General features: G+C 41.9%; 1 protein-coding gene across 5 annotated transcripts in view; it reads right to left on the bottom strand.

Annotated features, from left to right (window-relative positions):
• ARHGAP26 (Rho GTPase activating protein 26) overlaps nucleotides 1-16,355 on the bottom strand; it is a 476,468-nt gene that overhangs the window by 97,662 nt on the left and 362,451 nt on the right. For all 5 annotated transcript variants that reach the window (XM_010850441.1, XM_010850442.1, XM_010850443.1 and 2 more), the window contains one exon: nucleotides 10,044-10,203. In XM_010850441.1, coding sequence (XP_010848743.1) covers nucleotides 10,044-10,203 — 160 coding nt within the window. The remainder of the gene's footprint in view (nucleotides 1-10,043; nucleotides 10,204-16,355) is intronic.

Raw genomic sequence — 16,355 nt, 5'->3', positions numbered from 1 at the left:
TAATTTTTAAGTGCAAATTTAATTACTGTTCTTTGCAAAACATCAATCTCAAATGCTTACAGCAATGTTAGAATGTGCTGTTCTTTCCCACTTGTCTACAAAATTCAAATTTCACTGCCCACCCCCCGACCCTCCCTTGGGCCCATCTCAACACTGGAGACCGTTGATACTTGTGGGATTTATTCTTAGCCACGTCACATATACATTTTTGTACCTTTTCTGATTCCACCTGTTACATGCTTCTGCAATTTACAAGGATTAGAAGCCTCCCCATAATGTGTGTGGTCTACTCTTTATTATGTGCTGTGATTTTTATGAGAGGAAAATTAGGTAATGATGAAGAGTTCCTGGTCTGTAACTGAAAAGTAGTTGAGACAATAAATCAACGACAGAGGCCTGGGATTACAAGGCAGAAGAGAAAGGCTTCTAGAGAGAGGAGACTAAGCACTTTTCTGAGACACGGTACATCAGGGTTTCAAGCAATAAAAAATAACAAGTTATGGGCTTATTAATCTGAAGAGTGTCTGCTTTGGAGGTGGAGGACTAGGCCTACACATACCAGCTTACACACTGCCCACTCTTTTAACAACAGGCTGTAGAGCAGGATTGCTCCGGGCACGGCAAGCCATAAATCCAGTGCCTTTCTTCTGGAAAGCCAGGCAAGTCTTAGCAGGGCTCATTTAATATAACAGTTAAGAAGCCAAATTCAGAGGCTACAGGCACAGAGAGGTTTTTTAAGGACAGTTGGAAGTCCAATGTCCTGTTGATATCAGCATTTTGGCCCAGAGAACAACAATTTGGAAAGTAGTTTGTGGAGTTTTATTAAAAGTCCCTCAAAAGGAACCAATTTCATTTAGTAACTGGCCATTTATATAGCTGGCCTGGGTAACCCATGGGAGGCTCTGATTTTCCTTATCTCCAAAATGATTCTATTTCCTATTATCTTTGCTGACAGAGAGGAATAGAGTGTAACATAACAAAGCTCCATCATTACTTGGGAACCATTAAAGAAGCTTCACAGCTCAAATATGCTTGGTTTTTCTGGGGCTTTACTGGTAGGGTGGTGGGGGGAATACACATGTTCAGATCCACAACCTATGAAACTAAGGAAGAACAGTTTACATGGCATTAGACACAACAAATAGAAAAAAGGTCTGTGACAGAACCATTCTGGCCCAGCATAGAAGTAATTCCAGCTTATTTCTAGACCTAACTGGATAGAACCAAAAAGAAGGTGGCACAGTGGTAAAGAATCCACCTGCCAATGCAGAAGACACAGGAGATGCAGGTTTGATCCCTGGGTCAGGAAGGTCCCCTAGAGTAAGAAATGGCACCCACTTTAGTATTCTTGCTTGGGAAATCCCATGGACAGAGGAACCTGGCAGGTGACAGACCATTGGGTCGCTGGGTCACAAAGAATCGGACATGACTAAGCATGCATGCAAAAAGAATGTCCTCGGGGACCAATGGAAGGAAAGGTAACAACAACAACAATAACAAAAAATCAATGAGCAAATGAAAAAAGCCATGGCCATGAGACATAAGATTAGCTTCCCAAGCAGGCCATAGTGACAGGGGTTATCTCCATGGAATAAAGTGTCCAGATATTCTTCATCATCATCATCATCATCATCATCATCCATTCTGCATATCAACAGCTGCTTGAAATACCAAGAAAATGAAATACAATTGCCCAACACTGGTGAGTTGACAGAAACTATTCAAATCAATTGTATTCTATTAATTGATCTGCATTTTGTGTACAAACCCCAACAATGAACGCAATAGATTTCAATGGCACCAATATTTTGTTAAAAGCAGATCAAGGCAATTTGGTGGCCCAAATCAACTCAAATCAAGACAATCTTGAAAGAAACACTATCATTTTAATGGAAATGCAAGGTGGTTTAGGACCTGCTGCTTTTACAAAGGTGTTAAGTGAGGCCATCCATATTTGCTTACTCTTTCCCTTGACCATAAGATTAAAAGTTAACAGGTATGAAAAAGGGGCACTGATCTTTGGGCACTTCTGGGAATGAACAACTCAAAGCTCAACTCTCCTACCTCTTCCAAAGCCAATTGATGGACTGGAAAAAGAACCACGGTAACTGACTTTGTAAAACATCAATAGGCATTAAAAGGGGCAGTACTGATAAAAGCACAAGGTGCCTGGGCACCTGTGCACACCCACGTCCAGCTTCATGTGCAGGAACCTTTTTGAGTGTATGGCCAAAAGAAACACCATGGACTGCCCAAGAACAAGCCAGTCCCATCCCACTAAATATGTGTCAGAAAGTAACAGGAAGATGAAGACATACACATAACCTGAGATTTCACGTCTAACCAAAGCTCTGAAAAGGTGGCAGTTTGTTTCTTGACAGGGTTGTTCTTTCTAGACATTTAAATTTTTCAAAGTCACTGGCAAGGTAACCTTTAAAAAGAGAAATGGAAAAAACTTTGTAAGAAATTGCGGAATTTCTGGGCTTTCAGGTATCTTGGACAATGACAGCATTCAGTATTTTGAAATCTTAACTAGATGCATATAAATACTGGTAACTTCCACTATAACCCCAAGTATGGGCCTGATCGATGTCTTAAGGTGACAAGGTATGAGCTGTTCAACTTAAAATAATTATTACCTCAAATAAGCATGGAAACAGCCAAAGTGTTTGCCCTCTGAACTTTCAACTCTGAAATCTGACCACAAAAAGAGCCAGACTCTCAAGTCTGTTCTTTTGCTTTCATATAAACCATGCTGAGTACAGGGTATGGAGTTGTTGATGGGAAATGATGCCATGAGCTAGTACTTGGGAAGTCTGGCAAGACAACTCAAATAAAAGCCATTAGGATCCTACCCTAGCCTATAATAAAGTAAAGGCTATAGGTTAAAGGTTACAGTCTCTGAGTAAGACTTTAAAAATATATAGCCCCAAGTTTACAATAGTATGATCAACTCTATGGTTTTGTTATTTATCTAATGAGTGATTTTGATATCAGCAACCAAAGTACAATCTGGTTCTGCTTCAGGGATGTTTTTCTCAAGTGCTGATACAATCATTTTACCCCTCTACTTGGAATCCCTGAGAGGTCCCATTTTTCTGGAGCAAACGTCAACCTTTCTCCCATAGCTTTCAAGATCCCTGACAGAGGGGCTCAATCCAACTGTCTGGCATCATCTCCGACCACTTGCTAACATACAAGCTAAGATTCTTCCACAACCGTGTTGTTGTAATACATACGAGTTGATTAATGTTGATAATTGATTAATGTTCTTCTGGAAGGCTGTTCCCACTGTCTCCACTGTTGCTCTGCCTAGAAAACCTCTACCTATCTGTCAGAGGCCAGTACAAGCTGAATGAAATTATTTCTCCTCAGTGGTACCATATAATTTAGTCATTTTATTGAATGTCACTTAGCAAACTGTATTATGGTAAGTTATATCCTGAGAAAACAAGAAAGCCATTGGAAAAAAGATCTTGTCTCATTTATCTTTGGTTAACAGTAGATGTTCAATAAATGACATCATTAGAGATTAACAAGAATAGGTTTTAGTAGCTTGGATTGTGAAAGGAGTCCTAAATTCAACCTTAGTTCCTCTCATAACAAGCTGTTTCTTCAACTCTCTGGACTTCAGGTTCAAAATTTATAAAAGAGAGTTAACAATATTGGCCTTATAATGCTGCTATGGAAAGTAAATGATATGATAAATATAAGGCTGCTTACCACAATGTCTTGTGAACAATAAGCTGTAAGTAAAAGTTAGCTATTAATATCACTATTCTTATTACTGCTAGACTATGTACATTAAAAAGACCCATTACCTTTAACTGAGCAAATAAATCGGTATGTATTACCAGCATGGAAAAAGAACAAGTACCATGAACACCAATGCATAATTTGTATCTTCTGGCTTTTTCCTCTCTGCCTTCACTTACTGTGGGATATCTATTTGGTACAAATTGTTCCAAACATTGCTCCCCTACTCAGGGCTGTGCAGGAGGTGAACAACAAAGTTTCTGGAGCATCACAACAAGGTATATAGTTAGTGAACTTAATCTGACCAAACCATGTCTGTGAGAAACACATCATGAAGGCTCCCACAAACAAGAAACAGGTTAAGTTCTCGAGATGAGACAATGATGCTAAGCAGGGGATGTTTCTAGACAAATAGGTGCTGTCTTGAGGCTGTGCAGATGTGCCAGAGATAACATAAAGGAGTCCAGGAGTTCATTTTAATTTTTAACCCTTTGTCTGAATGTGTAGTGTTAATCCTCAGTAAACAACGAGAAAGTGGGAGGCGAAGGCGGGGACAGTAGAGAGGCAAGGCCCTATGCATGAAAACATGTGTTTAATAAGGAAAAAGAAACTGAGTTTTCTCGTCAGGAGAAAATTCTCCCTCTCTTCTAAATGTCAATTTTAAAGACAAAGCTGTTTTCCATTTTAGACATTAATGAGTCAGTACTCCATACCGAGGCTCCCAAAGGGTATGTGAGGACTGAACCTGCCACTATTACCAAATGTTGGATGCTCCCTGGCCACGTAAAAACGGCAATACTGAGGAGAAACAGAAGAGCATTTTCCATATACATGCTGAGGAGTTGCAGCACCAATAAGAAAAGGACGCTACATGCGAACCTGCCAGTGATGGGGACTGAGGCATTCTGGGAGATGGTCTGCAGACAGCAGCCCACAACTCCTCCCACATCTGTGGGCACACTGCTCTTCCCATGGTGGAGGGGGGGGTCTCTTTCCTGCCCCTTCAGTCTGGCTGGACTTGTTGCTTTGACCAACAGAATCCAGTCGAAGTGACACTTTGTCTATTCTATTCTAGGCCTAGAACTTCTGAGGCCTTGTGGCTTCTGGTGCTTGTCCTTTTGAAAGTTTGGCCTAGACTACTAAATGATGAGAGAGCAGGTGGAGAAAGAGGACAAGTGGAGGAGGACCAAGGTGTCCCAGCAACAGGTGGCACCAAGGTCCCAGACATGTGGAATAAGGCCATCTTGGATCTACCAGCTGCACTAAAACCACTCCAGCAGATATTATACAGAACACAGGTGAGCCCTCCCCACAGTTCTGGTACACAGAGTTGTGAGCAAAAAAATTATTGCTATTTTATGTCTCTAGGTCTGCAGATGATCTGTTACAAAGTGATAACCGAAAGACACATCTTATGGTTCCCCCTGCCAAGTGGCTCCAAAGAGGCTACATGCCTGGGTTTCTATACCCTCTCTCTGTGCTGTCTTCCAATACTTATTCCTGGGCCCCTCTCAATTTTATTCCAAGGCACAAACTACACATCCTATATAAAATGCCCATAACAACATGGGAGAGGGTATTATACCACTAACTGGGGGGACATACACTTAAGACCTGTATGGCGGCTTGTTTCAAGCAAGAGGACATATGCTATCAAATGCCTGTTGGGGGACAGCTTGAAATAATGCTGTTAGACAGCACTTCTTCATCTGGTGTCTCAGGATTTTGTGCAACTTCTGACAACAAAGTTAGAAAAGTGGTCACTCAAGAGATTTGTGTGTGTGTTTATGTTTCTAGAAAATTATAGCCAAGCCTAAGGGCTTCCCTCATAGCTCAGTTGGTAGAGAATCTGCCTGCAATGCAGGAGACCCGGGTTCAATCCCTGGGTCAGGAAGATCCCCTGGAGAAGGATCCTTAACTGCAACCCACTCCAGTAGTCTTGCCTAGAGAATCCCATAGACAAAGGAGCCTGGCAGGCTACAGTCAGTGGGGTCGCAAGAGATTGACACGACTTAGCGACTAAACCACCACCACCAAAGGAATGCTCATTAAATACTGTTAATGGAAGGAATGATGCTGAAGCTGAAACTCCAGTACTTTGGCCACCTCATGCGAGGAGTTGACTCATTGGAAAAGACTGATGCTGGGAGGGATTGGGGGCAGGAGGAGAAGGGGACGACAGAGGATGAGATGGCTGGATGGCATCACTGACTCGATGGACGTGAGTCTGGGTGAACTCCGGGAGTTGGTGATGGACAGGGAGGCCTGGCTGCAGTCCATGGGGTCGCAAAGAGTCGGACATGACTGAGCAACTGAACTGAACTGAACATTTCCATATTGTGAATTTTAAAGAAAGATAACAATATTTATCTGAGGACATAAACAAGGTCTGTTGATGAATAAAACTGAATTCCCTTGGCAGTAAATTCATCCAAAGCATTGTCTCTAAAGCTAAGGGCTCTCAGAGCATGAGTTCTGTGAGGTGAACATCACAGGCTTCCAAAGGAGACTAATACAGCATCTGCTGACTTTATACCAGACCAGACCTGAAGCAACATTTGAAAAGGAGTCAAGCTGCCTTAGTCTAAGTTGTTTTTATCAGAAAGGCAAGCCTGATGAATGTTAAAGACTTTCTCCCCCAAATCATGTACAAACACAGGTCTTGCACTAGCTTTGGCCCATCATAGACCCCAGGTTAAAAACCTCTATCAAAGTGGCACGGGAGCTCCCTCAGGACTGGAGACACACACTCCACTGTAGTCTTCATCCCAAGAATGTTTCCACTGACACTCCTGCACCAGCTTCCACAGGAACATAAATCTCACTGTGATTCATCCCACTCTCTGGCAGAAACTAATGAAAAATAACATGTAATAAAGCACTGCAACGCTCTTTTAATATATGCCTCACCAGATACACAGTAGAGAGGAACATAATTTATGATCCAAAAAATCGGATGAGTATTCTCACCAGTTCCTGCCCGTATACTTGCAGGCCTGACCCTGCATTTCATATTTCATTTCTATTTCTGAATTTTGTGCTCAAGTGGGATGGCGCTTGTTAACACAAGTCTCAATAATGCTATTAGCAGTATCCAATCTTTTTCCTATCATGTTACTTTTTAATGTTTCCTGGCTTTGAAGGCCCAAAGACACCAAAAATTATTACAGTTCAAAACCTACTAGATGCTGCCTGCTATAAGCCCAGACATGAAACATAACCAAAGTACTTACTCCTTAGAGCTCTGTCTCAATATTTAATGTTATTTATTTGAGAAAATATTATGTTTAAAAAGTATTATTTTGAGCAAGGGGTCACATGCAATACTCGTAGATGTATTTATGCTCTATCTTCAGAGAAATCTGCTCAGACTGCTGAAAAGAATAGTTTACAGTTAGTGACATTCCTTGTTAGATTCTTGGCTAAGACCTTTAATAAATCACCTTATCTCACTCTCACAACAAACCAACTAAAGGGATGTGGCCCACTGGCTGATTGGTCATCAAACTTCTTTCCCTTTGCTCTGCATGGTTAGGGGCTTTCCCAGTCTTCCTTGCAGTTAGAGGTAGCCACATGACTGAGTTCTGGCCAATGGAAAGTGGAAGAGAATAAGGAAAGCACCTTCTAGGTTTGGCCCACATAATCTTACCCAATCTTCCATGCCCTCTCATTTCCCTCACCAAATGGCTGATTGCAGAGATCTGCAGAGCAGAAGGCAAAACTACAAGAGAGAAGGAACCTGGATTGCTGAATCACTGTGTAGGATCCAACCAACAGAATACCCACAGTGAACTGGTATGTGAGGAAGACAGAGACTACTATTGTCCTGAGTCACTTTTGGAAGGGTTATTTGTCACAGAAGTCACACTGTACTGAAAGTATTTTTATGAGCATAGAGAGGTTGAGTAATCTGTTCATGGTCACACAGCTGACAAGAGGTAATAGATTTACATCCAAGCGGTTTGCTTTTAGAAATCATACTATTAACTTGTTTAGAAACATGATATTCAATTATATTTCCTTTTTACAATTTCATTTTAATCATACAGAACATAATCATCTATACCTGACTTACTATATATGAAGGAAGTGGCTGGACAAAGTCCAAAGGTTGAGACAGAGAGAAGATAATTTCTTCAAGTAAATTATCTGACCTCAGATCTCTTTATTAACCATGTAAGAAAAAAGCTATGTTGTCTACACAATTTTGCAGGATACCTCAATTACTCCATGAAAGTCTATATTCAGAGGTTCTTTAGTAGTTACTAATGCTGTGTAATAACTTACCCCTCCCCCCAACTCAGTGGCTTAAAATATTTAATATCTCTCCCACTTTCAATGGGTCAGGAATTCAGGACAGACTTAGCTCAGTGGTCTCTTATGAGGCTGTACTAAAGATGTTGGTTGGGGCCACATCATCTGAAAGTATGACCAGGGCTGGAGAAGTCACTTCCAAAATAACAGACTCACATGGCTGGCATGCTGGTCTGATTGTTGGCAGGCAGCCTCACTTTCTCCCCACTGGGCTATGTGACCATCCTCACAACATGTGGCTTGCTTCCCCCAGAGTGAGAAAATCCACACCACAGCAAACGCTACCAAGTCTCAGGATTGGTCTCCAAAGTCAAGCCTGTTACTGTCACAGTTTCTCATTATCACTTCCTACTGATCACACTGGGATTAGTGTTGATTCCTTATTCACAGTTGGAAGAGAACACACAAGAGGCTGAATACCAGGAAACGAGGGTCACCGGGAGCCAGTCTGGAGGCTAGCTACCATCATTCACCCAACACGCATGTACTAAGCACGTACTGAAGAACTACAGAAACAAAATAGCCCAAATTTGTCTGCTTTCATGTTACATATGTTCTAGAAGAGGTCAGAAAGGCAACAGATGTAATCAACAAGTAAATGATATACAGTACACTAGAAAGTGCTAAGTGCTGTGGAGACAGAGAAAGCACCCTCAGGGGCAGGGGGAGTGCTGGAGGTGGGGCTGTCCACAGTTTCACATGGAGAGATACGGGTGGGCCTCACTCAGGCTTAAAGGAGGAAGAGTGTTCCAGGCACCACAAACAGCAGTCGCAGAGGCCTTGAGGTGTGAGTGTGTGCCATGGGCAAGGAACCGTGAGGCGGTCAAAGTGGCTGTAGGCAGGAGCTGGAGGAGACGGCTGTAGGAGATGACATGAGGCAGTAGCAGAGGGGAGAGCAGAGACCGTGGAGGACATTCCAGGCTCCTATAAGGGCTCTGAGTTTCACTCTGAAATGTGAAGACACTGGACAGTTCTTAGCAGACAATTGACATGATGTGATCTAACACTAAAAACATCTCATTCTGGGGGCTGACTTCAGAATGGACAGGCCAATGGTGGAAGCAAGGAAACAAATGAGGAGGTTCCTCTACAAACCCAGACAAGAGCTGTGATGCCTTACGGTCTTGTGTTGTCAGTGCAGGTGGCTAGTGGTCAGATGCTAGATTCATTTGGCAGGTAATCTAGCACAATTAATTCACCATTCTAGGTAAAGGTTTTATTTAGGATTTCATTATATCTCAGCACCTTGGACTGTCAAATGCTGCCCTAAGGGGCCTTGCAGATGCTGAGGAGATTCACAGGGATTTGCTACCAGAAACTGAGGTGGGACCGATGGGTGCATGCTGCTTTCTGCCCCCTTAGCCCAGTTTTTAAGGGCAGCTGTGTTGACATACATCATTAGGCAGGGAGGGCAACCCTCTTAAGACAGACTAGAAACTTCAGTGCCCTAAAGGAAGAAAACTAAGCATGCACCCACCCACATACACAGTGTAAAACAATACAGCATTTATAAAATTATAAGGAAACTATATTAGGAAAAATATTTGCAATGCACATGAAAATTGTTTACTATCCCTAATATTTAAAAACTCAAAAATTCATAGAAAAGAAAAAAAAGTAAAAAAATGTCTAAAAGGCATTTTCAAAATGAGGCTCCAAGTAGTACCTCCTTCATCAGATAGTTGTGAGGTTAAAAGGACAACATATATAAAGTGCTTAGCACAGTTCCTATTACAAAAGAAATGCTCATTATGTTGCCCACTGCTCCCACCACCACAACCGCCACCGTTGTCACTGCAGCCATCCCAAGATGACTATCACCACCACCATCACCACCGCCATCAGCAACTTCGTCAGCATCACCACAGGGTAAGAGCCACCAGCAACGCAAACCTGAGTCAACCCTGTAGGCCAGTTCTCACTCAGCTCCCCCCAGGTACATTCTCCACTTGCAATGACAAACAATATATTACCTTTTCATGATTTTCTATTAGGATCTCAATGACTATGTTCTGAAACTTGATATCCATTATGGCTGCTACAGTTTCTTCCTGAGGACGCAGCAGGGTGGGTCCAAACACCACGCCGAGGTTTGCCACTGTCATCAAATTCTGCTTGTGGTTGTTAGCAACACTGGGAGGAAGCAAAAGAAATGGCACAAATGAGAGAAATAGTAAATGACAGACAACTGACTTCCTACACCCATCTCACCTTCAGACACCTCATCTGGTAGGAGCCAGACCTAGGGGTCTGGAGTCCAAAGCCAGACCTAGCTGCTGGAGTCCGAAGAGAGACTTTTTTACTCATAGTCTCATCTACCAAAGTTTCAGAAATCTCCAGTGTTAGGCTATTTTGCTATTTCATGATATGACACTCTTTACAATTCCCATTTTGCCTAAAAGAAACTAATAACCAACCAACCAAAACGGCTTGCCTTCCAAAATATGAACCTTTGCACATTTGAATCCTTGTTCTGCAAATCCAGGTTATGGTAATCCCTCTTAGTTACAACTTTTATCCTTGGCTGCTGCTTAAACCACTGTGATCATTAGCATTTTCTCTAGTGCAAATATAAAAACTCCTGACAGCTTTAATACATTTGCAAACACAGCCCAAAATAGATCTAATTTTTTAAATGAGTAGATCTCAGTCAGGAAATTCAGCACTTTAGGCTCAAAGTATTTAAGTCCCATCACATCAGACACGTGGCTTGTATTAAGCCAGACACGTGGCATGAACAGAAATAAACATGCACTACTTAGATCCATGTATATAGCTGTTTATATTATCACTTATACTCAAAATCCAAGAAACACACAGGGCCAGGAGTATCGGGTCTGAGTAAGCTTCTAAACACATAAGCATATTTTTGTATAATCAACTAACCAAAACATATATCTGAAATCCACACCCAGGTCACCATGACCTAGTCATAAAACTTCATTGTTCATTTGCTAGCCCCACGTATAATAATATACAAAGTTATCTATTGACAACGAGTTAAATTAAAAGTTAAGGCCATTCAGTATTGTTAAGAAAATATTAGGGGCTTCCCTAAATCACCTGTTGGAAGAAGGAAACTATTCATTACTAGAAACTGGAGAGAAATTGGACAGTGGTGGCAGTTTGCACAGACATACCTCCCTAGCATTTAGTGCTATTTATACAGATTTTTTTTTTCTATACAATTCTATAAATGTTTGCACTGTTTCTCCTGGATACTTCTATTTTGTAGGAGAAAAAAGAGATTTGACTTTAAGTACTGGTTTTGAAACTGAGCCTTTACTGAATACTATATTAACTGATTTTATCACGAGAAACGTATTTTTCTTTCATTTTCTATGGCTAAAAGTCTAATTTCATAAAAAACCCCTCCTCTGAAAGAGATGGGTACGTCTGTGAAGCCTGACTGTGGAACAGCCCAATAAAGAAGGGAATTTGCTTTTTTATTGCTAAGCAACACCTGTAGCAAGGAGATTCTGCCACTGAAGCCTTGTCCTGTTTCTGGTCCACATAATACTATTTTCATTTCCTGAGATCTAGATGAATTTCCTGATATTACTTATAGTTTTCCATTCTACCTAGAACTGTATCAGGTTTCTAGTCTGAAAGTGTTAAAGCAGATAGTCAAGGTTTTACCTGGCAAAGGGGAAAAGATTTGGTTCTGAGTCTCAGCTAGAATCACCATGTCTGCATATTTACAAGATGCTTGTAACACCACTACTTTCAACATCAGCTCCTTTGTGCAGGAAGTGAATTCCATGCTCTTATATTTCCCCTGCTAAATGAGCCAAGTCACTAGACTTACCCTCTTGTCACAAAAGTCCCTTGTGTATATGAATCAACAAGCTATTTATATATGAAAGCACTTTTAAATTGTAGACCAATATAAAAATATAGGGTTTGGATAATGATCACTTTCACCATCACGCTTCTCAACAGGGCATCTGACTAAAGCAACTGCGTCTTAACAGGGCTCCCAGACTAGACTCTCTGGGTTCAGCTACGTCCCGCCTGCCCCCACCAGCTTCTGTCTGCCAATTCAGCGCCGCTCAAGTCAGTCCTCTGTTGAAAACTACAATGGCTTCACGCCTCACTTGGTCACTGGGAGAGAACACAGTGACACAGTGCATGTGTATGACACAGGGTATGTTCAGGAATGCTTCCACGGTTGGAATGTTCTGATAATGGTGACTATAAACCGTTGATGGGCTCCATTGTTTCTAATGCCAAACTCCTATAACCTAGCACAGCTTTCTCCAACTCACTTCTAAGCCTTCTGCCTCCTCCCAGATCTGGTCCTTGGAAAAGGGCCTTAATGTTTAAGCTTTGGATTCCTCATCTTTTAAAAATAGGGCGAGTTTCATTTCTAATCTACATCATGAGGTTCCTATGAAGATTAAATGGATATAACATGGGAAATGCAGTGATGATGATTCTATTAATCATTCACTACCCATCTTCTGTCTACTTTCATATCTATCTGCCTTTGTCAATCCTTGCCCTGCAATGTCCTCTTACCCTTCCTTCTTTTGCTTGGCAAACTGCTGATCTGCAAGGCACAGTTCCAATGGTGCCCTTTCTTTCCAAAGTCTCTGACTAGTCTCTTCCCAACCCTCCACTGCTTGATGAAGGCAGGCGTGTTGGCCCTGGATTTATTACAAGTTATTAGTGTCTCAACTGTTGCCTTAGGATAGAGACTGTTTTTATTTTAGTTGGTAACACCAGTGCTGAGAGCAGTGCCTGGCTCAGGAGAAACACAATAAATGTTCACCGTGGTGTTAAAAGATGATGGGAGTTTCTGAGTAAACATTAAACAATTATTCACAACCCAGCTACTTACTTGGAAAACCTCAAATTATTACTGATGATTTTGGGGGAATGTACCTCAACTTTTCAAAGTCTGGAACTGTGTTCCACTCCTTAGATTTAATTAATGAGCAATAGTTACTCTGATTTGCAGACCCCAGTGACCCAAAGGCATTTGGAAAAAAGGTATGGTAACTGTGAATAAGCATAATAAGCTTGAGGCTACCTAACATAATTCATTTCCTTTTTAACGATCCATTTTATTTTAGAACTTACAACACACTGATGTAAATCATAAAATTTTGGGGAAAAAGGCTGCACCTTTTACAACTAACTACCATTATCTTCTGGCACACTGAAGCAACAAATTATCTATCCCTTGATTATTACTGCTCACAACTTGGTATAGCTATGTTCATTATTCAAGAATGAATTATTAATAGCTGGAGATCACTCTGAATCCCAGAAAGAAAGGCACAGACTTCAGCCTCTTGCTAGCACCAGCCATCCATTACAGCTTGATGCATTTACCTGTGTGTGGGAGGCAGGCTGGCAGAGTGCTGGGGAGCCTGGTCCAGTTGAGGCCACGGGACTCATTCATTAGTGAGGTCTATAAAACATGGAGAACTTGCTTTCTGGGCTGGTAACTGAGGTGCTTGAGCTCTTCCTCACAGCCCAGAATGTCATGTTGAGTCTTGACTTAAAATCCACACACAAAATTCTCCTGTGCATGACTGCACATTCCACCAAGGAAGTCTTTGATAGGCCTTGCCTAGGGCCACACGGACTCCTCTGTGAGCCTTCTTACATTACTGCCAGTTCTACAGACTTCCTTTGCAGGCAGAAGAGAAACAGTTCCACATGTGATTTTAACCTGGGAAAGGCCTGCTTCCTTTTGTGACCCATAAGAGTTTGCCACAACAGCTGAGAAACAGGGCATCCCCCAAGGGACATGACTTCAGGGCAGTTGGTGGGGGTCGACACCCCATGTTCCCTGTAGTTCCCTCAGGAATTATGGTTAATGAGGAAAGAGCACGTTCCAAGGAACACGGCCATGGCAAAGGGGCCTCTTGCTACCTTTGCTTCCAGGGAAAATGGATGAGGGCTCTGGATTGGTCTGACATCCTTTGAGAGGCAGAAGATTACTTCCAGATGAAGATGGTAATGGGGGAGTATTAGGAGGAGAGAAATAGGAGCCAACTATTTTGGGGCCAGAAATGCAGAGACGCCCATGCTGTCTTAAGGATCACATCTGTTTTTCTAGCGTTTAAATGAGAGCTGGAGCTGTGGAAGTGCTGAGTAGTACTTTATAACTACAGATTGGTCCTGATGTACCAACAATACCTCAGCCTGTTGCTAGGTTTGCAAACAGGTTTCATCTTGAGGCCTGCAGTGCTGGGTCATGGAGCATCAAAGCTGCAGCCTGGCTCCACAGGACACAATGAGTTGACCTGGGTGGCGGTTCCAGCACAGCAACACTGTCAGCCATGCTTTGCTTGTTTGCTTCAGCTTCCAGTGTTAAGAAATGATAACTTAGACTTGTGAGGTGTTTTAGAGTTTACAAGGAGCTCTGCACCATGTTTTTATGTTTGCTTGAATTTCATATAATATGTCTAGAACAGTAGCTCTCAAACCTTGACAAGGACCCACGGTAGGAAATAGATTTTCCCATGTAACATTTCACTAGCACATACATACATATATATATATATATATATATATATATATACACACACACATAGAGAGAGGTATACACACATACACACACGCATATCAGAAACACAAGTTTCAGAAATAGTATGATAAATTGTTTTGATTCTATTCATTTTTCTATCTACTAAATCAATTTCACAATTCACTAATGTGTCATGACTTACAGTTTGAAAAGCTTCCTTCTACAGGTAAAGAGTACAAATATTATGTCCAGTTTATAAATACAGAGAAATAAAGGCTAAGGGAGACACTATAGTACAGGGGGTGGAGTCAGACAGAGATTCCCAGCAGGATGAGAGCAGGCAGGTCACTTGGCTTCTCTAAATCCCTTTCTTCACCTGTAAAACATGAGCAACAATATCTGCTTCATAAAGTTTGTTGTTCAGTCACTAAGTCATGTCCAACTCTTTGTTTAAGGCCGATAAAGTAAAACCAGGTGAATTGATCTCTTGGATGGAAACAATGGCTTAATAAATGACAGCTGGTATTGTCCACAGGGGCAGTCAAGACAGTGGTGATAACAATGTGGAAGCAGCAGCAAGTGCCAATTTAAAGTCACACTGTAAGTTGCTGGTGTCACCAGGTGTCATGTTCAGGAATCTCTAGTGGCCTGCTTCTACCTGGGGCAAGGAACCTGTCTCTTCCACCTGTATTTCAAGGGCTAATTTTTTCTTCTGGTTATTCTTTGTTCTTTCCATTTCTACTTTAAAAAAAATTATGATATACTTCAAATCTACAGATAAATTCAAAATAGACTGTTACTTAATTTCTATTATTTCCCTATAAGCAACTCTGGGCATGACAGGTTGAGAGCCTCCTTGGAAACTATAGCAAAACTCACCACACTCATTTGCTTCCACGGGTTAGACCTGCCTGGCAAGTCCTCCCTTAACCATCCAAAGCTCACCTGTCTGCAAGGCCAGCTCTAGACACCCCTCTGACAGGAGGCCACACAGAACTCTCTCCTCTAAGTGATTATGTTCACAACTAATCCATGGAACATTTCTACACTGACTGCTTCCCTTCTCATGAGTGTCTCAGGACTGTGAGCTGGATCTGGATCTTGGAGTGAGTCCCCTGCAGCACACAGGCAGGGACTGGGAAGGCCTGAGGTTACCAATTAGGAAAGTCATTGTGTGAGTGGGCACCCAAGCTGCAGTAAATATCACTTATTTCTCTACCATTCTCTCAGGGTTAGAGGAGCTCCAAGCCCTGGGGCCAAGAAAGATTAGCTAGAAATGAAGTTGCTAGAACTATACATTTTTTGTGGTCACCCAAGGCAAGTTAAGTTTCAAGGGTTGTCAATGTGGTTCCTTCCACCAGCTTCAAATTCATCTTTAGTATGGAGTGGGGAAATGGTGAGGGGAATCCCCACCACCACTGGCCATGAGTTTTCTAAGTCAGACTGTGTGTGTGTGTTGCCTGGTTACCACCTGAACTCAGTGAGACGGGACCAGTCTGGATGGTGCTCAGGAGGCCTCTGCCAAGGAAACCCATCAGAGCCATAAATACAGCTTTGCTGGGCTGTACCAATGGCTGGCACCAGAATGAGAGTTTAAAATAAATTTTTCCATGTACTGACTGGGGTCATGTTCACCAACCATATTTAACATCTTTCTGGGAATGCCTATCCAGTGAGAAGCCAGATTTGAAACTTTGAAACACTAAGTGTTTATGTGTAATCTTCAAGAGAAAGCCTTGAGACAAGTAGGTAAGACTATCACTGTCATTTTACAGATGAGGAAACTGAAGCACTGAAAAAT

Source organism: Bison bison, unplaced genomic scaffold (genome assembly GCF_000754665.1).
Source record: "Bison bison bison isolate TAMUID 2011002044 unplaced genomic scaffold, Bison_UMD1.0 scf7180017864291, whole genome shotgun sequence".
Classification (NCBI taxonomy): Eukaryota; Metazoa; Chordata; class Mammalia; order Artiodactyla; family Bovidae; genus Bison; species Bison bison.
Note: the sequence above shows the minus strand (reverse complement) of the source record. Positions and strands in the feature narration are given on the sequence as shown.